Source organism: Palaemon carinicauda, chromosome 31, assembly GCF_036898095.1.
Source record: "Palaemon carinicauda isolate YSFRI2023 chromosome 31, ASM3689809v2, whole genome shotgun sequence".
Lineage (NCBI taxonomy): Eukaryota > Metazoa > Arthropoda > Malacostraca > Decapoda > Palaemonidae > Palaemon > Palaemon carinicauda.
The window spans coordinates 10571343-10596829 of NC_090755.1; the positions used below are offsets into that span (position 1 = coordinate 10571343).

Genomic DNA, 25487 nt, shown 5'->3' on the forward strand with positions numbered 1-25487 from the left:
TAAATCTCCTTAACTCATTAGTTAAAAATATGCTCAGTAGTATCCTGTCTCTCTTCACAACGCCCAAAGCCTATCATTATCATTCCTGTTTCTATAATTTTCTTTTAATTCTAGCATATTGAACCTTGTTTTCATAACTATTACGGCCTCATTAGTGTTAAGTTCTCTTATGTAATATCTGCTACCATTACTATTCACAAAGCTCAGTTTGGTCATCTTTTTTTTTTAATTCTTGCTTTTTATACTTTCTTACTTCTTAAATTTTAATATATTATTGCATATTTATATTATACTTTTTCCCCAACATTCCCCATATGGTTCTCTCATTTTGATGTTCCACCACCTCCTTAACTAGGCGTTTGTCATCTGATGTTATGATATAGCATCACCTTTTTATACTCTATCTTCAACTGGCCATATTCCTGTTTCTGCTATTAGCCCCCAGTATGGTGTGGTAGCAACCTGTTCAAACATTCTTTTCATAATTTTGTACTGTAACCTCTCTAGCTCTTTAATTTCTCTTATTACACCCCGCTGTAAGAGTTAGACATGCTAATGACCCATATAGACTATTCGAAATTAGTGTGAATCCTGCAATAGGAGGAAGAACTTTTTGTTATGCTGCACCAAGACTCTTCAACGACTTTCCACTTGATGTCAAGAATAGCAAAAATGTGGCAGCTTTCAAGAAAAACCTGGAGACTTATCTCTTTGGAAAGTGTTATAACAGTGATCTGAAAACTATTAAGCCTGAATACAAATGCTAACGAATAACTGAAAAGATACAGAGCAAAATATAAACTGGAAAGAAATTATTTTTCACACATCAAGGCCCGCCTGAACAGACTCTTAGTGTCTGATGGAGGGCGAGAAATAAACCCCTAAAAGTAAAAGTAAAGTCTCAATATTTGCAAACATTGTAGGTAGCCTACTACTGCTGTCTCATAGATCTTTATTCTCACTAGCAATTCCAAATCTCCTACTGTTACTGTCTCCATATTTCCTAACTTCTGTACCATGCATTCTTTTTGTGCTTCCTTTTGCTTATGCTGAGACTATGGTTTCCTTTTTCTGAGTACCATTCTCCTAAGTATTTATATTCCTTGACTGTTTCTATCCTTCCATTTACATTTTAATCTCTTCTTTTTTTTCTTTAAAGTCTTATTTTATTTTATTTCCTTCTATTTTTATATCTTTAATATATTTTTTGCACCATATTACATTAAATGGTTTATAATATATTGGAGTTAAAACACAAGTGACATTTCTACTTATTTTTATTAAAAAAAAATAATAAGCAAAATTTTACAATATAAAAAATAATACATATTCTCAAAAGTACATTACATTTTACTTATTCTTCTGTGACTTGGTTGTTGTGGGGATGATGGCACAGCTGCTTGTTGGTGGGTTTGGCCCATGTGGTGGGGTGAACAGCCCCTGCATAAAACTGTTGCTAGGAAGGCTGACATTTAGGTCAGGCACAGGTGATCAGAGCTCTGGTGTGGAGCACATGGGCCTCAGCACCTTAGACAGTGTGGCATATTGGTTGGCAGTGATGGTGAGAGGCACTTGGACCATGGAGGGAGGCAGTGGGGCTGGCATTGAGGTGGGCTGAGGGAGAGGCTGTGGGGCAGACTGTCGTTTATTCAAGTTGTAGAAGGTGTGGAGGAGGAGATCTGCTTCGTCAGGCTCCCCACCCCTCTTTTGTGCAGTAGAAAACCTCTTGATGACTGCCGCCACCTTTATCTTGAATAGATGCCTCAACGCTCCCCCTAAGCCTGCGGCGTCTTGAGCATAGCACTGGAACAAAGTCTTCCAATGCTCCACCTCTGTGTTTCTGTCCACCAAATCCGCTGCCTACTTCAGGATATCGCGGAAGGCAGTTGCATCCTTTATTAACTATGGGAAGGGAAGAAAAGCATTAGGAGACAATATAAACATATTTTAAAAAAATGTCCATAATAATTGCAAGTCGTTTGACTGAAAATTAATAGCTTCTATAGATTAACACCTTTGAAAACATGTCAGTAAACATTACAAGTAGTTTGACTGAAAATTAATAACTTCTTTACATTAAATATTTGAAAACATGTCGGCAAACATTACAAGTACTTTGACTGAAAATTAGTAGCTACTTTTTCTTTCCAGCAGTTCTTGATTTCTGTTTCTTCTCCTTGGGCTGGCATCGCCAGGGGTGTGTGTGTGTGTGTGTGTGTGGAAACAATCTACTCGATGGGCTCCTCCTCTGTTGCTGGTTTACCACCATCGATGGCAACAACCAAATCGGTAGGAGGTGCAGCACCAGGCTGGAATATGTATAAAAAGGAATTATTAGATGGACATGTAGACACTACCTGATATCATGTATATATGTATATGTATATTATGTATATCAAATCTATAATATATTTCATTGTTTAGGATTTTGGTTTCTATGTCCCACTTGTGCTTGGTGACTGCATATCCACAATTACTAAAATTATTTGTCTTTAAACGAATAATAAATAAAATATTAATAAAATATTATAATCAGTACGGTATTACTAAATGTAATAATATTAATAATGCTAACAATATTTAGCAATCATAATAATGAGACTGATATTGGAAAAAAATATCAATAAGGATTATCATATTAAAAATAATAATGGTAATGATAATCATATTGAAAAAAATCATTAATACTAATAATATTGATAATAACAATAACAGTAACAATAACAATCATAATAAGCAAAATTTTTAATAACCATTAAAAATAACGTCGATTGTTCTTTGTAGCCTATGTGGTGCACTTTTGAAGTTAAAGTTCAATTACTGACACAGCACTCGACATTACGTAATCACATACACATACCTGTGGCAAACCTAGGACCCTGGGCTTCCTCTGTTGAGTTATGTGGGGCTTCAGGAAGTGGTATGTCCGGAGAATCCACTTCTCCCTCTCGGTGTACCTCACTGCTCCCTGGCCACTCTTCTCGTTGCTGAGGCTACCAAATCGGGTCCGGATGGTAGTCAGCCACTGTTCCAGCTGTAGGCCAGTGATTGGTGGGTCAAGGCTCTTCCCCATCTCCTCCATGACAGCCTGCTGCTTGGCCTTGTTCCTGTAGTCCGGCAGGCCTCTGTTGTACAGGAAAGGGACATCGAACTCCAGCCAGTCTCCCAGCCGGCATTTGGTTTCCTCTGGCAGAATAACCTGTATGGACTTCCTCTTCCTCTTTTTGGTTTGGTGGATCTCCTGTTCTTCCACTTACCCCTCGTCATCAAACCTGGGGAAAGAGGAGAAGACAGTGGATTGATGAGCTTAGAACACTTGCTGATATACACATTTTATATACATTATATCATATATATATACTGGCCAAAAGTGAAGTGACTCCCAGACCACTTACAAGATTATTTTGTAGAATGTGGCATGAAGACACGAAACCTCTTCCACTAAAGGGTCCTCGTATGGGGCCACATAACGAGGTAGCTTCTTGTTGTCACTCGTCGCCAAGAGGTTGATCTGCAGTTCTGGGACTTGACGTTAGATGAAAGAGAATGAACCTGCGTCTAGGGACCATTCTGACTATCTGCGTGAGCCTGGATAGAGCGTCCACCGTTACCATTGCGGAACCCTTGAAGGTGAACTGCTGATAAATGACATCTCTTCTTTTCCGCTAGGCGGAAGATGGACAAAATCACTTGGTTGATTTGGGGCAATCTCGAGCCTTGATGATTCAGACATCTCATTATCACCTCGCTGTCCAGGATCAGTCTTATATGGTCTGATTTGCGAGGGGAGAGTTTCTTCAGCGTCAGAAAGACTGCCATGGCCTCCAAAATGTTGATGTGGAAGGTCTTGAATAGAGAAGACCAAGTCCCTTGGACTTTCCGTTGATGGGAGTGACCCCCCATCCTTCCTTCGAGGCATCCGTATGGATGGTGACTGATAGTGGAGGTGGTTGCAAGGGTACAGTCCTCTTTAGGTTCTTGGCCTTCAACCATGGCTTGAGAAGTGATCATAGTAGGGTCAGTATCCCAATGTATGCCTAGCCATTGGAACTTCTGAGCTGGAGATAGTCGAGACTTTTTGGTGTTTATCTTGAATCCTAGATGTTCCAGGAATTGGATCACCTTCTCGGAGGCTTGCAGGCATTCCATTTCTGATGCTGCCCACACCAGCCAATCGTCCAGGTAAGCCATCACCTGGACGCCTTGTAGGCGTAGTTGTTGAACGATTGTCTCTGCAAGCTTCATGAAGATCCTTGGGGCAATGTTTAGCCCGAAGGGCATGGCTCTGAAAACGTACTGTTTTTTTGAAGCCTGAATCCTAGGTAGGAGGTGGTTTGGCGATTCATTGGAATGTGCCAGTAGGCGTCCGCCATGTCTATCGAGACTGTGTATGCCTCTCAGGCCAATAGGGCTCGTATGTGCTGAAGGGTCAGCATCTTGAACTTGTTGTTCTCGAAGAACTTGTTGAGAGGGGTCAAGTCCAGAATGACTCTGAGTTTGGCAGTCTTTCTTGGGAACACAGAACAGTCTTCCTTGGAACATGATGGACTTTGCCCTCTTGATCACCTTTTTGTCCAAGAGTTCTCGGACGTATTCTTCCAAGACATGGGTGGAGTGTTGGAAGAATTGGGGGAAAGCTGGTGGAGTTGCGTTCCAGTTCCAACCTAGTCCGTTCTTGATCAGGCTGTGGGCCCAGGGATCGAAGGTCCAACGATCCCGGAAAGAGAACAGTCTCTCTCCTACCAGAAGCATCTCACTTGGAGTGCTGACCGGAGGACTTTCCTCCTTGGCCACGTCCACCCTTGTTGCCTTTGCCTCTTGAGGGGCGTCTAGAGGAGCCTCGAAAGGAACCTCTAGATTTTGGCCGAAAGGTAGTGGATTGCCTTTCGAAGGCCGGGGTAAAGACTGGCGACTGTGTCGCCAACTGCTGGAGTACCAATTGGTACGTGGGTGGGTGGTTGTGCCACCGCCTGGAGCACCGTGGCCGCGGGAAGGTGTTGCTGTTGTCTAGGGGGGCGAGAGGGCGTCCTTGGCCTCTTCATCTTCCTCTTGGGTTGGGGACCCTCATCCTGGGAAGACTTCCTCTTCATCGACAAGCCCCACTTTTGGAAAAGGTTCCTATTCTCCGTGGCAGCTTTGTTGACGACCTCCTTAACCACTTCACTTGGGAAGAGGTCCTTACCCCAGATGCTGGATGATATCAGCTTCCTTGGTTCGTGCCTCACCGCAGCCGAGGCGAACACGAACTCTCTACAAGCCCTTCTGGCCTTGATAAAATAGTACAGGTCCTTGGTCACTGTTGCCAGGTGTGCCTTGGCAAAGACCATGAACATGTCTGGGGATTGGGAGTCGCTTGCCACCATCTCCAACATGGTTTGAAGGGACATTGAGGCATCAAGTCTCTCTTTCGTCTCCTGTTCCTGGCGCAGGTGAAAGTCTGACAACTTAGGGAGGTCTTCGCCAAACTGACGTCCGGCAATGTCGGCCTCCAACTTCCCGACTGAGAAGATATGATGAACATCCTTCCAATCTTTATCATCCGATGGTAGGGCGAGGGAGAACGGCCTACACTCCTCGAGTGTGGGACATGGTTTCCCTGCCTCGATCGCCTTCAAGGCCGCCTTGTACCCTTTTTCCATAAAGGGGAAGGCTCGGGAAGAAGAAGTAATGAAGGAAGGGTGCTTCTTACTTAGAGCCGGCACTTTGGAATTAGTAAAGGCCCTCTCCTTCAGAGTGCTAGTTAGCAGGGCCTGAGCTTTGGGGAGGTCAAGGACTATGACCTCTTTCGGCGCTGTCTTCTCTTTTGAGGGTTGTTCCGTCTGCAGACGGACGTAGCAGTCTGGGTAGGCCCCTAGGCTGGGCCAGAATTCCACATCTTCAACAGGAAGTGTGCCCAGTTTGTCAGAGATGAAGATGTTCCCCGCCGACATTGGCATATGCTCAGCATGCCTCCACGGGTTGACGGCCGAGAAAGGGGGAAGATCCTTGACATGCAGCTTCTTCGGAGCTGAACAAGATGCTGAGAGTTGGTACATTTCCAACCTTAGAGCAACTTTTTTTTCATTGGACTGCTTCTTTAAATCTTGTACCATAGTGTGTATGGACGTTAAGGTCTGGCTCATATTGGCCAGTTGGGGAGCAGATGAGGTCGAGGGGACGGGCTCTGCGGAAGGAACCGATGAAACCGAAACTATCTCGGTCCCTTCCTCGTCGGTCTCAGGAGCCACCAATGACTCCTCCTCCTGATCTTCAGCAAGAAGACCTTGTTTGGTGCCTTCTGACACTTCTGACATCCTGTCGTCCAGCTGGATGTCCTTCATTGCGTCTGATACATCAGATTCTACCGGAATCTGGACGCAGGGGATCTCTGAATGAGGTTGAGGGATTACTGCATCCGAAGATGCCCTTGGGAAAAGACAGGCCCGCATCTTTTCACTAGGAAGGTAGGGCCCAGTGGTGTTCTTTTGAAAACCCCTCACCCTTTTTTGCAGCTTCTCCCTTGCTGCATCCCTTGACTCCGTTGTCTTTTAAATATCAAAAGCCTCAGTAACCAAGTTTGAGCAAACATCACATACCTGGGGGTCCCAATACTTCAGAGCTCCCGTTGTTGCTGCACAGCGCGTGTGCGTCCTGCACAGTCCATGGTCGCAGAAGTTCTTACTGCGGACGTTGCAGAATAGATTCCCACACGTGGGATGGTCCTCCTGTAGAGAGAGGAAAATATATTGAGTATTCAGTGAATTATCTCACAATCTTAAGTATACAATATATTATTTTGTATATACAGTATAGCTTAAGATAGGTAAACTAGAAAGGAAGAAGGAAAGACACATATATGTACTTCCTGTCCAGCCAATTGCTGTGACCTCCCCCAAAATTAAAATCATGGGTGGTTCTAATATTAGAAAACCATTGGAAGATTTCTATCCAATAAGAATATATAAGTGTAACCTAACAATGTCTTCCAGATTTTTAATGTTGGGGATTGATATCAGTGATCACTAATTATATTAAAGAAAGAATTCACTTTCTTTGTATTAAGTGGTCTCACAATAGGCTGCCCATGAAAACACAGTGTATGTTAGAAGAAATTATGGGCTACCGTATAATCTATACAGTACTGTAGTTTTCTGATTGCAGTATGATCTAGGAAGCCTAGCGTCAGCGAGGAACGGTTACCTAAATCGCGGAAGCCCATAAATACTAACGGCATAATATAAAATTTCCTAGCAATGAAGGCTAAATAGCTAAATTTATTAAAGCTAATAAAACCGGGAAGGTCGTTCTGGCTAACTAAATGACTCATGTATAGCGAACAACAGCGTCCATGATGCCTCCGGTTAGGCAACAAGTCGTTACGTTAATTGAACCTTGAATCGAGTAAAAAACTGGTAAGAGCTTACATTTATACAAAGTAAAGATAATACTCAACTTTCCAGAGGCAGATGAGGCTAGAGAAAGCATCATAAAAGCATATAAAATTTCCTCTTCGAAGATAGTATACAAGAGAGCTTCAATGAGTTAGGTAGTTGATCTCACTGTCGCTAGGCTAGTAGCCTAGTGGCTTTAGTATACTTTCATACAATCTCCCCGGTTACCCTTATGTATGGGGTAATCCCTCCTTCCCTCTGAGTGTAGCCTATGGCTACAATCCTAGTTGATCTTGCCTTGAATTGTCATTCAGGCAAGACTAGGATAAGGTTTTCTGCCCCTTCTCCTAGCTACTGTTGGTGAGCTTTGGGTTTGGGTCAGAACCTCAGAGTACTTGTTGTGTGCCGACTACTGATCGATAGGGTGAACGTACTCCCCTGTCGGACATTGTTGGATGGCATAGGAGGCCTTGCCTCCCTACACTGCACTTGAAGGGGTCATGTGATCCCCCTTCTCCCTGTGGTTTAGTCGACTAGTCCTGTGCTCGCAGACCCTAGGCTGATGAATAGAGATTATTCTTCTGCCTAGGATGGCGCTGGCGTTGGGACTGTTTCTCTATGATTAAGGGTGGCAGCTAGATGATTGCCGTCCCCCTTACTGTATTAGCAGACCCTAGGCTGGGGAATGAACTCTCCGTCTTCCTAGGATGGCGCCGATACTGAAACAGAGCTCCCTCAAGGTGTGGTAGGGCCGACATGCTGCCGTCTCCTCTCACACCTTATACAGGACCCTTTCCCCTCCCCATTCTGTCCTTTAGTGATGGCCTAGCTATCACATCCCTGTGGCCGTTGTCCTACAATCTCGCCGATTGCCAGCAGGCTGTAGGGACGGCATGGGGCTTCTGCCTGTATGGCCTAGTCGTATAGCTTCCCTATCGGACATAGAGCTCCGGGATGCATATTCCTGAAGTCCGGTGTAGTATATACAAGGCCCGCCCGTCATCCGTGGCCAGGCTCCTTCCCTTTACGTCATAACAGCTACAGCTGTATAAACAACCTTTAAAAACACGCTTGTAGCTGTTTGAACGAAGCCTACTTTATAAACAATTAATGTAAATATATATGATATGTATAAGCCATTGAGTTTTCTCCCTTCCTAGGGTACGCTGTACAAAATTAACATGGTGTAATAAGTTTAGTTGAATAGCAACACAGTAAATCTTGCCAATTTTCGTCCATAATTCCATATTAGAAAGTCGAGAAAATTAATTGGAATGCATACCATTTTTACGTCATATTTGGCTAAGACGTGTTTATATACTTGTATGTTATGATTTTTTTTTTTGTGAATACCAATGAGACAAGATAACCTATATTAGCATTACGTACATTCATTTATTACAATACCCATTTTTACGCTTTTCAGAGGATAGTAAAACAAGATTTATTATACTATCCTTGCGCCTTTTCCTGGTAGTACCTCAAGCGATTTCATATTTAGTTCTGTGCTTTATATGAACTGCCCACTTCATTTCTTATTCTTAATCTTCGCTAAATTGTCTTCAAAAATTATAGTCTTCCTATTACAGACAGTCCCCAACTTACGAACACAATAGGGACCGAGAGTCTGTTCGTAAGCTGGATTGTTCGTAAGTCGTTAGTGTTAAATTTTGGTCTAGGGTAAGCGTAACCTAACTCAGATGTCTACGATTTTCAGCCGTAGAAGTCAACAAATAGCCCCATTTCATATAAAATAGGTTATTACAAATATTTTACTTTATCATATTACAGTAGTCTGTATAATACTGTAAAGTTCAGTACAGTATGTTGTTTTATTATCCTGTACTGCACACTACATAATAGAAACTTGCACAAACAATTGGCCATACATATGCACTGCATTTCTGAATCAGCTGACTTGAAGTAAAATCGTAGTAAATATAGTGTACTGTACATTTAGTACAGTACCGTACATTAATTCCTTTTTAAATAAATGTACTGAAAGCTATTTTATTGTTCCAATACCCATTTTATTTTGCTAGAAACTTACGTAAACAAGCGGCCATTTGCATTATGTACTGTACTGTAATGTTTACATTTCACGCGCTGATCAAATCAGCTGACTTGTACCGTACTGTATTTACTGTATGTAACAGTACTGTGCATATAACTGCTTCATGGTTGTTTTGGTATTGTTAAATAAAATCCAGAAGGCTAGTTTACTGAATTGTTCTATTTTAATTTTGACCGACGGAATCATTCTTTGTAGAGTATACGTCACATATCTTGTGACGTCATGTATTTGGCGGAAGCGCTGACAAACCGAATAATTTCCTTTCATTATGTTGCCGAGTAATCTTATTACAGCATTCCCATAATCGAAACACCGAGTAACGATATCAAGTGTTTTAGTGCTCTATCATTAGTTATGAGATTAGTACAACTTACCGTAAAGTTAAGAAAAAAAAGTCTGATGACGTTATATTTCTTCTGGCGGAAGGCGAGAGGCAAATCAAGTGATTTTCTTCCGATCCGTTACTATTCCCATAATCGAAACATCGAATAAGGATATAAAGAATTTTTTAATCATTTTCAAAGAAATATGAAGATTTAACTGCATTAAAAATCAAAATACGGAGAGAGAGAGAGAGAGAGAGAGAGAGAGAGAGAGAGAGAGAGAGAGAGAGAGAGAGAGAGAGAGAGAGAGAGAGAGAGAGAGAGAGATTTAAACTTGCGATGAAATCTACGGATGTTTACGAACATGTTTGGACTTACTTCAATTTGTGTACGTATGTCCGGATGTTCGTATCTTGGGGAGCGTCTGTACTATCATCAGGAAATTGTCCCACTAGACATTGGAAGAGACACTCATGATGCTCTGTATCTCTTAAGGAAGTAGTACCCCACCCAAATAGTTGTACTTCATAATTGTGCACTGGGCACCAAGTCACCACATTACTATAAATAAAATAAACTCTTAGATAATTTGTATTTTTCCTAACTATACAAACCTTAGCTATTTAATAGGGGTTATTACTTTCGGCGTAGCAGAAATGACGAGCCATTAGAATTTTAAACAACCGCCCCCCCCTCACACACACCTGTGCTTGAGCTTACTTTGCTTGGAGGTAGGACTTCAAGGGGGATAGGGCTGGCGGGCAAGTTTGATTAAATAGCTAAGGTTTGTATAGTTAGGAAAAATACAAATTATCTACGAATTTGTCATTCGTTCCGTAACTGACATACAAACCACGCTATTTAATAGGGGTGACTCACCCATTAGGAAGGGTGGAAAGTTTCAGCCAGTACTGGCTTTTGGCTTTGCCCGGGGACTCATTATTTGAGTGTGTCAGCACTCAACAATAAGGAATCCCTGCACCTAGCTAGAACCTTGCTACGTAAGGACTGCGGCCTACGCAAGCTGTGTGTGAAGGTATAATAAAGCGTGACTTGTCCTAGGAAGTTGACCTATAGTGCTTTAGATGGAAACTTTAGGCTAGGACTCTCCCAATACAAACCTTTTCATTCATGCAGACTAAGACCGGGTAACAATACCCTCAACCTTCTCCTACTTGTCCACTAAGGAGCCTGAGGTTTTAAACCAGCTGTTGTGCAGCCACCACAGGGCAGATAGAGAACGTATCGAGCCTCCTGTGGATCACGTCTTGCAGATAGTGGGCTGTGAAAGTCGTCTGACACTTCCACACCCCAGCCTGAAGAACCTACGTCACTGAGAAATTCTTCTTGAAGGCCAGGGACGTAGCTACGCCCCTGACATCATGTGCTCTAGGGCGACGTGACGGAGGAGGGTCTGGATTCAGGGACAGATGGATCACTCTACGAATCCATGCCGAGATGGTGTTCTTGGTGACAATCCTCTTAGTCCTCCCAGTGCTAACAAACAATGCTTGCACCTGAGGACGGACTGCAGCCGTTCTTTTGAGATATAGCATCAGACTCCTTACTGGGCACAGTAGGAGATGGTCTGGGTCATCTGTTACAGAACGAAGACTCGAAATCTGGAAGAAGTCGAACCGAGGGTCTGCCACCCCCGGATTCTGAGTTTTAACAATAAACTCAGGGACGAATTTGAACGTTACCTCACCCCATCCCCTTGAATGGGCGATGTCATAAGAGAGACCATGAAGTTCACTGACTCGCTTGGCCGAAGACAAAGCTAGTAGGAACACCGTCTTCCAAGTTAGGTGGCAATCTGAAGCCTGGCGTAATGGTTCATAGGGAGGTCTCTTAAGAGACGTGAGAACTCGAACCCCGTTTCATGGAGGAGGTCTCACTTCCGACTGAAGCCAGGTAAGTTCATAACTTCGTATGAGTAGGGAAAGTTCCAGCGAGGAAGAAATGTCCATTCCTTTCAGCCTGAAGGCTAAACTTAAGGCTGAGTGATAGCTTTCCAACGCCGAGACTGAAAGGCGCATTTCTTCCGCAAATACACGAGGAACTCCGCTATTGTTGGAATAATGGCATCGAGTGGAGAGATACCCCTTCCAAGACACCAACCACAGAAGACTTTCAACTTTGCCTGGTAGACAGATGCGGATGATTTTCGCAGATGTCCAGACATCCTAATCGCAACTTGTTGTGAAAATCCTCTCTCAGCAAGGAGATGCTGGATAGTCTTCAGGCGTGAAGTCGTAGCGAAGTTACGGCTTTGTGGAAGATGTTGGAATGTGGTTGGCTGAGTAGATCGTGTCTTGGAGGGAGTTCTCTTGGAATTTCCAATAGGAGTTGCAGAAGTTCCGGAAACCATTCCGCGTGATGCCATAGCGGAGCTATGAGGGTCACTGAAAGATTGACCGATATTCTGGTCTAGTTGAGCACCCTCCTCATCAGACAGAACGGGGGAAAGGCATACACGTCGATGTTGTCCCACCGTTGTTGGAAGGCATCTTGCCAGAGTGCCTTGGGATCCGGGACTGGGGAGCAGCATAGTGGAAGCTTGAAGTTCAACGCTGTCGCGAACAGATCCACAGTCGGGGAGCTCCACAAAGTCAGGACTTTGTTGGCTACTAGATGATCCAAAGACCACTCGGTGCTCACTATCTGAGACGCTCTGCTCAGATTGTCGGCAAGCACATTCCTCTTGCCTGGAATGAAACGTGCCGATAGTGGAATCGAGTGGACTTCGGTTCATCTCAGTATCTCTACTGCAAGATGGGATAGCTGCTTCGAAAAGGTACCTCCTTGCTTGTTGATGTAAGCCACTACTGTGGTGTTATCGCTCATCACCACCACAGAGTGACCCGCCAGGTATTGTTGGAACTGTTGAAGGGCCAAGAAAACAGTCTTCATCTCACAGCATCAAATCCAGGGGGAGGACAAGAAGATCCACTCCTCTTCGTAAGTTCTCGTCTGTCACCCCCCACTGGAGGTACGTCAGTTCCGCAGGTCCCATAGGGATCATAACGTCCGGGGAATCGTAACCTTGATTCCATCGGGACTTGAGCCGCCACTGGAGGGATCTCATCCTGGGAACTAGACGAGCCAAAGATGAGAGGTGACAGAGGAGACGTAACTGTTATGTATTTATGTTGATAACTACCTATTACAGGAGGTTATATTTGTGTTTACAGATACTTACTACTCATTAAGCATAACTACACTGTTAACTATCTTGTCTTCTTTTAAACTGTATATCATTATAACTTAGTCTTAAAAATAAAGTCATTCAGGAAGGATCTATCCGAGTTTCGTTTCCATCTAAATATACTTCAATGGCGACGAGGAACTGACTCACGAAAGGGAAAATTAAGGATGGCGCATTTGGGTAATATAGCAGCATATGACAAATCCGAGGACTTTGAAGATTATGTCGAAAGGTTTGATCAGTTCTGCTTAGCAAATGACATAACAGAGGAAGATAAGAAACGGGCAGTTTTCTTGAGCGCCGTCGGCGCTCCTACATATGGACTTCTGAAAACATTGCTTGCCCCTAATAAGCCTCATCAAGGACTTATCAAGAACTTACTGAACTTTTGAAAAATCACCTCCACCCAAAACCCATCCTGATAGCTGAACGTTTCAAGTTTTACAATAGGAAACAACGTCCAGGAGAATCCATCACTGATTATGCAACGGAGCAACGGAAATTGGCGTAAACATGTCAGTTTGGTGCGTTTCAAGAGGAAGTTTTAAGAGACTTGTTTGTTATTGGATTGGCCAACCGCTCAGCACAGAGGAAACTATTAAGTGAACAGGAGCTTGACTTAAAGAAAGCTTTTTGGATTGCGCTAAGTCAGGAAATGGCTGATGAAAACGTCACGAAGATTCAGGGTCAAACTCAGGAGGTAAACAAAGTTGTTGGGCCGACAGCTTCTCTCAAGAGTTATCGTTGCGGGAAGACAAACCATAAGGCTGATGTTTGTTTCCATAAGGATACTGAGTGTAATGGGTGTCATAAAAAAGGACACCTTCGGAGAATGTGCCGAATGGAAAATCACACCACAGTCAATCGAAATTTGAAATATGGAAGACAAGGAAGGAAACGATCGACGGTCAACAGGGCAGAGGAGGAGACCAGCGGCTCGGAAGAAGAAACTACAGAGTGCAAACTGCAGGATGAATTGGTGCATACATTGAAATACTGTGTTAAGAAAATGAAAGCAAGACACAATAAGGTTCCAGAGATAATAGTGAAAGTTAAATTAAATGGGATACCAATTGATATGGAATTGGACACAGGAGCTTCTGTGTCACTGATCAGTGAAGAGTTCTACGCTAAACATCTGAAAAAAACAGTACTTCAATCCAGCGATATTGTGCTGAAAACCATGACTGGAGAAAAAATAGAAGTTGTCGGGATGTGTTACATAACTATGGAAGTTCATGGACACAGAGTGGAGGAAGTGCCAGTGTATGTGGTACAGGGGAATGGACCTGCCTTATTCGGTAGGGACTGGCTGCATTTTGCTAAATTTGACTGGAAAAAGTTAGCTGTAAATCATTTATATTCTGGTACTCTGAAAACCTCAAAGTTAGACGAACTGTTAAGGAAATATGGTGATGTCTTTGATGGTAAACTGGGTACAGCCAAGAATATAAAGGCTCATATTCGTGTAAGAAAGGATGCAAAACCAATCTTTTATAAAGCGAGGACAGTTCCTTATGCAATCAGGGATGCTGTGAATGCAGAACTTAAAAGACTAGAATTAGAAGGAATTATTGAGAAAGTTGAATATAGTGAGTGGGCGGCACCGATAGTGCCAGTTTCAAAAGACAATGGTTCTATTCGGATCTGTGGTGAGTTCAAGGTCACCATAAATCGTTATGTGGAAAACCCTGAACATCCAATGCCAAATCCAGATGAACTTTACCAGCGACTGACCGGTGGAAAAACTTTCTCAAAGTTAGATTTATCACAAGCTTATCAGCAAGTGGAATTAGATGAGGAATCTAGGAAATATGTCACAATCAACACACCACTTGGTTTGTACAGATATACCCGTTTACCATATGGTGTCTCAGCAGCACCACAACTTTTTCAGTCTTTAATGGATAAGTTCTGCAAGGAGTACCTTGTGGATGCAACATAGATGATATTAGTCTTACTGGGAGAACCGAAGCTGAACATTTACACAATCTTGAAAAGGTACTTGAGCGGTTGCACATCAATGGGTTGAAATGTAATTTGTCGAAATGTGAATTTATGAAGCCCTCCTTGAAATATTTGAGTTTCATTGTGGATGAAGAGGGTATCCATATGACGGAGGATGCCATTGCAGCAGTCACGGATGCACCAAGGCCAGAATCAAGGTCTGAAATGCAATCCTTCCTGGGGCTGGTAAACCATTACCGTCGTTATGTGCCAAATCTCTCATCAGTCGCAGCGCATCTCACTGAATTACTGCATAAAGACAGAAAATGGCATTGGTCAGTAGAGTGTGAAAGAGCTTTTTCCGAGATTAAAAAAATGCTGACCACTGAAACAGGAGTATTAGTGTACTATGATTTGAGTAAACCTGTGACGTTGGCAGTAGATGCATCACCCAAAGGACTTGGAGCAGTGCTTTCCCATATCACCAGAACGGAGAGAGACCAATTGCTTATGCATCAAGGATGTTAACACCCACTGAACGTAACTATTCCCAAATTGAGCGTGAGGGTTTGGCAATCATCTTTGGACTACGGAAGTTTCATCAATATCTATATGGTCGTAAATTCACCCTTATTACAGATAACAAACCACTGTCATACATTCTGGGACCCAGGAAGGGCATTCCAGTCCTTGCAGCTGCAAGAATACAACTCTGGGCTATACAGTTAGCAGCTTATGATTATGACATTGAATTACGTCATTCAAGTGACAATGGAAATGCTGATGCACTCTCACGGTTGCCTTTACCAGATTGTGACTCCGATGCATCAGATAAGCTTGTAAACTGGACACAAGAAGCAACTGCATTTAACAGGCACCAGGTGAACTCTCTTCCTGTAACTGCAAAATCTGTTGCAAGGGAAACCTTGCATGATGCTGTACTGGCTAGAGCTTTATATTACACAAGAAATGGATGGCCAGACTCTGAGGACGTTGCACAGGAACTGAAACCCTTCCATAGCCGTCAGCGTGAGTTTTCAATTGAAGAGGGATGTCTTCTATGGGGTGCCAGGGTAGTAATACCGTCTAGATACAGAACTCAAATCTTAGAAGAGCTACATGGTGGTCATCCGGGGATTGTTAGGATGAAGGGATTAGATCGCTTGCATGTGTGGTGGCCGAATATCGATCAAGATATTGAAAACACTGTGCAAGGGTGCTCGGCTTGTCAGGCTACTCAGCCAATGCCGATTCGTGCTGAGGGTAATCCGTGGAAAAGAGTACATGTTGATTTCGCAGGACCATTCCTGGGACAAATGTACCTCATTATGATTGACGCATTTTCAAAATGGCCAGAAGTACACCCAATGAAATCAATTACAACTATGAATACCATCGAGATCATGCGGCGGGTATTTGCTCAGCATGGGGTTTGTGTAGAGCTCGTGTCTGATAATGGAAGACAGTTTGTGGCTGAGGAATTTAAAGAGTTCATGACCCAAAATGGTGTAAAACATATACTGATACCCGCTTATCACCCAAGCAGTAATGGGCAGGCCGAAAATACAGTAAGAACATTCAAACAAGGAATGAAAAGGGCGATGAGAACATTGCAATCGTGTAATACATCTTTAAATACCAAGTTGTGTCAATTTCTACTGACTTACCGAACTACACCTCACTGGACAACAAAGCGCACGCCTGCAGAGCTCATGGGTCGGCAGTTGCGCACTCGCCTTGATTTAATACACCCAGATGCATCTCAGAGAATTGAAAGAAAAGCCTCAGAGAACGAGAAACCAATGAGGGAACTCGATATAGGGGACGTGGTACTGGTTCGGGATTATCGTCAAAATACCAAGAAGGGCATATGGACTCGAGGAGTTGTGGTTCTTAAATTGGGTCCATGTACATACAATGTACAAGTGGACGGTAACTTAGTATGGAAGAGGCATATTGATCAAATGAGAATGATCTCCAATGATTCTCAAGATAGCAAAAATGAACTCTTAGCACGTGATTTTTCAGACCCGCCATTACCAAAAGAGTTCATAAATACTCGTGAAGAGTTAGGTGATGAAGTTGCAGGTGCAGAGAAGAATGAAATCCCAAATGTAGAAGAAAAGGAAGCGGCAGCTGCAGAAAAATTATCGGGAAATGAAAATGGTAAACCTTCTGATGACTCACCTGATGGATCGATATCTGAATTACCAAAACTTCGAAGGTCTAGCAGACAAAGTAGACCACCTGACTATTTTAGAATGTAAAATGATTAATAATATTATGCATGTTTTGTATTATTTATTCGAAGCTATGCCACCATTTAATTATTGATTGTTTATCCTTTTATTTGCTTTAATCTTTCATCCTTTTTCGCGAGGGGAAAAGGTGTTATGTATTTATGTTGATAACTACCTATTACAGGAGGTTATATTTGTGTTTACAGATACTTACTACTCATTAAGCATAACTACCCTGTTAACTATCTTGTCTTCTTTTAAACTGTATATCATTATAAATTAGTCTTAAAAATAAAGTCATTCAGGAAGGATCTATCTGAGTTTCGTTTCCATCTAAATATACTTCAGTAACCAAGATTGGGTTGGAAGCTCTTCTTGTCTGAGAAAAGGGCTTGCGACCTTCCTCAGCCTTGCCATCCTGTCGTCTGATGGGAAGGCTTTGTGGAGATTGGTGTCTATAATCATGCCTAGGTATACCAGTCTTTGAGCGGGAAGCAGAGAGGACTTCTCGAGATTTACCCTGATCCCCAGATCCTGGCAAAGTCCCAGAAGTTTGTCTCGGTGTTGAAGAAGGGATGACTCCGAGTCTGCTAGGATCAGCCAGTCGTCCAGATAACGGAGGAGACGGATGCCGATCCTGTGTGCCCATGACGATATTAGGGTGAATACTCTGGTGAAAACCTGTGGAGCTGTGGAGAGACCAAAACACAGCAGCTTAAACTGATACTCCTTGTTGTCTAGGCTGAATCTTAAGTACTTCCTTGAAGATGGATGGACTGGGATCTGGAAGTACGCGTCCTACAGATCCAGTGTACACATGAAGTCTTGCGGTCTCACTGCAAGTCTGACCGTGTCTGCGGTCTCCATGCTGAACGAAGTTTGCTTGAAAAACTTGTTCAGAGCCGAGACGTCGATGACTGGTCTCCAGCCTCCAGACGCCTTCTTTGCAAGAAAGAGTAGACTGAAGAAGCCAGGGGACCCATCGAGGACCTCTTGCAGAGCGCCCTTCTTCAACATGGTCTGGACTTCTGCCCGAAGGGCCTGTCCCCTTGCTGATCATATGGCAAGGGAGCTCAATGACACTGGATTCGTCATCAGGGGAAGTAGAGATGTTGTGAACGGGACTCGATATCCCCGTCTGATTACGGAAATCGTCCAGGAATCGGCCCCGAGTTGCTGCCACCTGTCTGCACAACTTTGTAGGCATCCCCCCCTGATGGACATGCAGGGGGACTGCCAATCCTAGCGTTTGCGACCTTGGCTGCTCCCTCTAGGATTCTTCCCTCCCCTGGAGGACTTCTTGCCTTTCATGTCATTGACAGGAAAGGGCTTAAACACCACCGTCTTCGCTGCCGTTGTCGGTTTCGTGGTCTTGGTAAAACGGGGCTGCTGGGGTCCTGCAGGCTTGTAGGGCTTGGATGTCAAAGCCCTATGTAGGAGGGAGTCTTGGTAGGACTTCCTCCATCTCTCAGCAACATGCTCCACGTCCTTAGGCTCAAACAGGTTCGTTCCCATCACGGAAGAATGTCTGAGCTTGCTTAACTCGGTGCTAGGGATCTTCTGATGGAACCTCTCAGACACCGCATCCCGACGTTTCAGGATGGTGTTTGCCCACAAGTTCGAGACTTGGTGGGCCAGAAACTCGATCGTGCGAGTGCCTGAGAGTAGAAAGGTCTCCAAAGGTTTCCTGGTACGTTCTTTGGATAAATCCTCCTAACGTATCAGGATACCTAAGGTCCCTAACCAGATATGAAGCCACCAAGTGGCCTGCATAGCACACTTCGCAACCTTCTCCTGATTAAGGATCTCAGTCGCTGAGAATGAGACCTGCCGTTGGGGGGGGGGGCTGCGTTGATGGCGACCTTGCTGTGCGTTGTCCTGCAGCCTCGCTTGTGCAATGGGGAATACTCAGGGTCGCGTGCGGGCGATTGCGAGGGCGCACGGGCGAGCGATGGCGTGTAGGAGCGTGCGCAGAAGGCTGATTGTGCGCTTAGCGCGAGGATGAATGTTTGCGCGAAGGATCAGGATGAAAGGCCCGTGGGCGAGAGATCGTGCGCCCCAGATGTCGTCGGGCGTGCGCACGCAGGAAAGATATTCCTTGCGCGCGGGCGTGTAGCCGGAACCTGCGTTCGTTGGCGCGCCTCTTGTGGGCGCACGTCAGGCTGGCGGTGCGTAGCTGCCTTAGGAGATGGGCATGGGCGCGCATCCTCGTGGACGCGTGGTTGCGCGCAGGAGAAAGCAGGCGGCGCGTTGGCGAGCGCTGGCAAGTAGGAGAAGACTTAGACTTCCCTACCGCACCCAGATCCGAAGATCGTGGGCGCGCAGGAGATCGTTGGTGTGTTGGAGAGCGCTGGAGTGCAGGCGACCGCTGGCGCGTCGGTGAACGCTGACGTGTAGGAGAGTGCAGGCGACCGCTGGCGCGTCGGTGAACGCTGACGTGTAGGAGAGTGCTGGCGCGCAGTAGGTTGAAGGCGCTCAGTGGCGCGCTGGCGAGCAGGTGAGCGCTGGCGCGCTATATGAGGAACAGCAGCAGCAGCAGGTGACCGCTGGCGCGCTATCTCAGGAACAGCAGGATCAGGTGAGCGCTTGCGCGCTATCTCAGGAATCTCAATGAGGTCAGGAGATCGTTGGTGCGCATGCTTAACGTGGCGCGTACGCCCTTGATGCCCCCAAGGGACCGGTGCCTGACTTTTAAAGACAGGTTTAGTTGGTGCATAAAGCGCATCAGCTGCCAGGAACGGCAACGGCAGGTCAGTAGGTCTGTCGGGTGGAAGGTCGACGTGTCCTTTGTAAGGACGACCTTCCACCGAAGGGGATCGGGAAAGATCCGTAGAGAGGTCCAGGGTCGTAGCAGGAACAGTCGGAGATCGATGACGAGGCTCCTCTGCGGCGGACTGCAACGACGATGATGAACCGAAGAGGCACCTCCTCCCCGACTTATAAGGTGAAGGAAGGCGAGCCTTGCAACGTATACGCCCTCTGGGGGCCGTTGGTTCAGCAAGCTGACCTTCAGCAGTCCTCCGAAGAGGAGTCCCTGTGAGTGAACTTCCCCGAGGGGAAGAATCACCGGCAGGAGAGACTGTTGGACTTAGTTTCTCCCTCGTAGGTTGAGCAGGAACGGGAGAAATTAAGCCTTCAGCTACTGCGGGGTGAGAAGAAGCAGAGGTATTAGGAGATACCGCATTGGATACCTCTGACACCACAACGTCGACAATAGACAGAGGATCAACCTCTGCCAAAGTCGGCGATTGCTTGACAGCGGCACCCAACCGGATGATGTCAATCAAAGCTTCCATGGAGGGCGAACCCTCGAGCCCCAAGGAAGACCAAAGCTGGAATAAATCAGTCACATTTAAATCCTCTCCCAGGGGAAGAGGTGGAGCTGCCTCGCCAGGGGAGGCAATGCCATCTCTCGAACCCCAAGATCGGGGAACAGAACCACGGTCTACGCTACCACTCGACGGTCTCTCGAAAGAAACCCATTGAGTGGGAGCTTCGGAGGAGGTTTGGGCAACGGAAGAAGAGTCCTTGGGTTTTTCTCCTTTCAAAGAAATCTTCGAAGGAGAAATATCCCACCTGGACTTCTTATGTCGCCGAGAAAACTTCTCCCACTTCTCCAACTTCACACTCAAACCTGTAGGAGAGAAAGCAAAAAGACATTAATGGCTGTCAGAGAGGCGAAGGTGAGAGCGGACACGTCCGACTACCACCCGAGCCGAGAGCAAAGTGAGCTCAAGCACAGGCGTGTGTGTTTGTGGGGGAGGATAGCAAGCTACCCTCCGTAACCCCTGCTAACTAGCGGTGGGGTAATAAACCCTCGTTAAAATTCTAATGGCTCGTCATTTCAGCTACGCCGAAAGTAATAACCCCTATTAAATAGCGTGGTTTATATGTCAGTTACGGAACAAATAATGATTAATAATGTCAACAATAAATATGTTACTAAGCTGTTCTTCTTTTCTTTTAGATAATAATTTTTATTGTCAACTTAAACACACCCAAAGCTTCATCTAGGCATGGATACATTAAAACTCAGGTACTATTTGTTTCCTTTTATGACTAGTTACAAAAATAACTATAAAATAAAAAAATATACATTACAACAGAGAGAGAGAGAGAGAGAGAGAGAGAGAGAGAGAGAGAGAGAGAGAGAGAGAGACTTCTTTATCAGTGACCAGTGCCATGGGACTTGGCATTGGCCACATTGCTATTGACATTACGGGCCAGGTTATGAGGACGTTTGGGCCTTGATGCTAGAGTTGTTGAAGGTCGACGTCCTTTACCAAGGGTAGCAGCTCCTCTTGGCATACCTGGGGTTCTTCTTGTGATTGAAGTTGGCTGGCAAGGTATCTTCCCTCGACCAGCTCCTTTTTTCATGGAAGATCCCGTTATGTTCAAGAAACTGTTTAGTTGGTTTGCTGATTTTATTGACCTTAAACGTCCTATGAACTTTTTCATACCCATAAGGGTGTCTGCATTACAAAATTTAGCACATGCTTTCACAAGTGTTTCAGCAGTCTCATGTGACTGTGCAATCATGTCTTCAATTCTTACATGTTCTTCTTTAATGCTGCTTGGTGACATCACATCATGTGTTTCAGCTTCCATCTGTGGGCCTGTACAATTATCATTGGACGAATTTCCTTCAATATAAGTGTCAATTTTCTTCAATAGTTTTTCCACTTTCTACTTCCTTAAAAGACTTGAAAAAACATTCTTTGGGGGCTTTCTCCTCACCAAGGGCTAAAACTGCCAACCGATGACGGCTGCTGCTGTTCAACACTAGCATCTGGGGCACCACAGTCATCCCTTGGTTAGCACATACAACCTGATGCTTGCAGATTGCACCATTGTTTCCTTTAATGCATGTGCATATACCAATATTCAGGTCTACCACATATATTTGTTCTGGGTCACTCTCACTCTGCACCTGGTATATACCACCACCCAAGGCTTTTACTGCTTCCAAAGGGAGTGAGTCTATGATCACTTGCTTGATTCGTCGTCGACTCAGTGCCACATCCACTATGCGCTGTCTCATGTAGGAGTCAAAAATCTCTGCCATAAACACTACCAGCTGAGCAGTGTTGTAGGCCTTGCATCTGAAAAATAATGATAAACTAATTAATTAGATGGCTCTACATCTAAGGGTCACCTACCAAAGGCATCTTCCTACTATGAACAATACTATCTATTAACAAAAAAAAACTGTGTTAGCTTCCACCCTGAATGAGTTTACTTTGCTACGTGAAGAAGTGTAGTAATGCAAGTTTCAGTAAGTATTTGTAATATAATAAAACAACAATATGTTGCCTTCTGTTGATAAGATGTTTCGTGTGACTGAATTTAAATACAGAACATAATTTGAAGAACTACCTAATATTGGTAAGATATCCTCTGCAACTAGGGTGGTCAATCTCTGACTCTTTAAGGTGTAACATCTGGCCCACCAAACTTATCAACATTAACATGGGAGTCTGCCCTGCAAACCCTTAACTGGGTCCCTGGGTGCAGATTTCAAGCAGATGGAATTGAAACTTTAAACTGTAATTCCACAGTAACAAAGATGAGTTCTTGGGGGTTGGCATGGACCATCTACAGGTGCCACTTTAAAACCATTGCTAGCAGCACAAACAGATTTCTCCCCAACAACTAAGGACAGATAATACCTACTAGTGCACTTGGGTTAGAGCATAAACACACCACAACACAACAAAAAGTATTCATGACAAGCAGCATCAGCCCTATGATTTATTTGTATAGCTTCCAAATGACTGTGTTTGTAGTCACTTTCTTTCCCCGGCCCGTAAGCAGCTCATATGTATTTCTAAACTGGCTCTCACTCTGGAAAGATTGTCTTCCCCTGATATATAAGAGTCAGGCTCAGATATTTTACTGGGCAACATAGGCCATTAACCTAGGGCTTGCTGGTAACTAGGGGTCCACTGAGGACTTGTTGGGATATACCAGGGACATGGGGATGAATGGTTTGTTTCACTGTTTCCTAAAATTATTACATATTATTTTTGGGGTCCACTAAGGAAAAGTGATCTTGGGCCCACATACAGATAAATCCAGTCCTGAGTACAGTGATGGCAAATTAAATTAAAATAAATAAATTAGTCTTAGTTAAGTTTTATCCTTACCTATTAAGAATATTATCCTTAATGATACACATTGCTGCCTCACAGTAATTGTTAGTGTGATGGCCTCTCAACACTGCACCAGCTCTGAAGGCAATCGCCCACTCCTCTCGCCTTTGGACTAGGGTGGTCAAGTAGCTGAAATATTGAATTGAAATCACTATAACATGAATTATTACACATGCTTAAAGAAAGAGAAAAATGCATATTAAAGTGTAAAACCTGATCCATATTATACAACAGAAAAAATACCTGCACTACTTTCCAAAGACTTTACTAATAGTGAGAAACGTATATTACCATTTGAAATTGGGGTACTTCTCAGCAAAAGGATTGTTTAGTAGCTTCTCCAGCAATTCTTGAAAAGGTTCTCTTGACTCTGCATAAACAAGAGATTTTACGGCAGCCATTAGTTCTTGGCGATCATTTTTATGGATGCCATGCTTGGAATCAAGGAGCCACTGCCATACTTGTTGTAATATGTGAAATATACATAAGAATTGCTGGGAAGTAGGCCAAGTGACTGCTAAAGCCTTCCTTTCTGCATCGCAATTGTCCGTCATGAATGACTGCGGCTTTCCTTTCCCATAGAAGGCGTACTCCCCAAGTGCATCCTTTACCATACCAAACCCTGTAAAACACACAATAGGAAACTATATATAAATTGCATTCCAAAAAAAAACTTGAAAAACTAATACACAAAAAAGTTGGAAACTGAGAATTAAAGGATACACTATACACATTAATTACCTTTAGTTAATGTTGCTTCATCTTGAGAAGAGGTGAAAACCACAGCCAATGGCACAGCCCCAGCTGGTCCAGCACAAAGGAATGGTATGACTGCTGTGTTTAGCTGATCACAGCCTGTTGCATCGATAAACACCACTTCCCCTGCCTCTCTCAGCTGCCTGTGTGCTCTCATCATGAAGGGGGTAACCAAAACAACTGCAAACTTATCCTTTTCATGACTACTTTTCAGAATGAGTTCTGGATGGTCTTCTGCATAGTTCCTTATTGCATCAAACATTGATGGGGTATTAAGTCCTCCATGTTCACTCTGCCTCCATACTGTCCACATATACTGAACAGACTTTGGAGATGGATTTATAGATTTATTGGCTTGATCGTACAAGTCTTCACTCAAGTCCATCTTTAACAAATGGTGCCTGTGTGCTTGACCTGGTGTCAAACCTGTAAAATATAAGCACATATTTTAAATACCCACCCTGTGTTGGGATGTAAGAATACTGAAATTGTATTCCTTGCTTTTTGAAAACACCAAATGGAAGGAAGGGATAGATGGGCCTACAAAATCAGAAGACACACGTTGCTAAGTAGTACATGCAGTTTCTAATGTGATTTTAACTGCCTGTAAAAGCATTAAATGCACAATGTTTTATTATTGGAGTACTTTATTTACTGGTGGTAGCGCTACAAAGTAAAACTCATGGGGCATAATTCCAGTATATACATACTGTACTGATGGATTAGGATATAGCTTACAGCGTATTTCTAAGCTTAAAGTAATATGTGGCAACTTTTATATCTTAAGCTTAGAGCTTATGTTATGTATATTATGCTTAGAGCTTACATTATATATCTTAAGCTTAATTAAAGCTTATATTATACATCTTAAACTTAGAGCTTATATATCTTAAGCTTTGAGTTTGTTACCATTTTTTTTTTCTTTTTTCAACCTCGTACTACATCTTATGCACTTGGCATTGATCGAAGAAGACACATGAGCTTCACCGTACTATATAAGATTTCTGAAAAGGGGGACTGCAATATAGAAATGCTGCATGTATATGAGGGACTAAAATATTATACTAAAAAATAAACAAATACAAATATATATATACATACATACATACACTGCATGCATAGTTTTCTTACATATATTACAAATTTTTAAGTAATTTGTATTTTTTCTAACATACTTACCTAGAACTACCTTCTTAGGAGTTACCGGTAACTCTACCTAACCGACCAGCTTTTTGTATAGTTTACCCTCTTTCCGTTTTCTAAGGGGCTAACCTCAGGCGGAGTGATACGTGCCCTGAGGCGACCCGGGGTCGGAAAGCGTGCTAACTCAGGTCGGCTCCTCAGTAAGTTTCATTGGAACAGGTACTACTCGACCCTGCAGGTTTCTCGGGGAAGGATGGGTGGGCCATAACCCGAA

The 25487-nt window shown here is 43.8% G+C and overlaps 2 protein-coding genes across 2 annotated transcripts in view; both read right to left on the bottom strand.

Moving 5' to 3' along the window:
* Positions 1-1343: 1343 nt before the first annotated feature.
* On the bottom strand, positions 1344-6728 carry LOC137624884 (uncharacterized). Its single transcript, XM_068355825.1, has 3 exons — positions 2861-6728; positions 2139-2309; positions 1344-1902 (listed from the first exon to the last, which is right to left on the bottom strand). The coding sequence occupies exon 1, from the start codon at positions 6426-6428 to the stop codon at positions 4854-4856; it is 1575 nt and encodes a 524-aa protein (XP_068211926.1). The 5' UTR covers positions 6429-6728; the 3' UTR covers positions 1344-1902; positions 2139-2309; positions 2861-4853.
* Positions 6729-21187: 14459 nt separating this feature from the next.
* The window catches only part of LOC137624269 (uncharacterized), a 148365-nt gene continuing 144065 nt past the window's right edge, over positions 21188-25487 (bottom strand). The window contains 5 exon segments of the mRNA XM_068354807.1: positions 21188-21822; positions 21824-22264; positions 23309-23443; positions 23606-23936; positions 24056-24496. Of these exon segments, the coding sequence (XP_068210908.1) occupies positions 21330-21822; positions 21824-22264; positions 23309-23443; positions 23606-23936; positions 24056-24496 (1841 nt within the window). The 3' untranslated portion in view covers positions 21188-21329.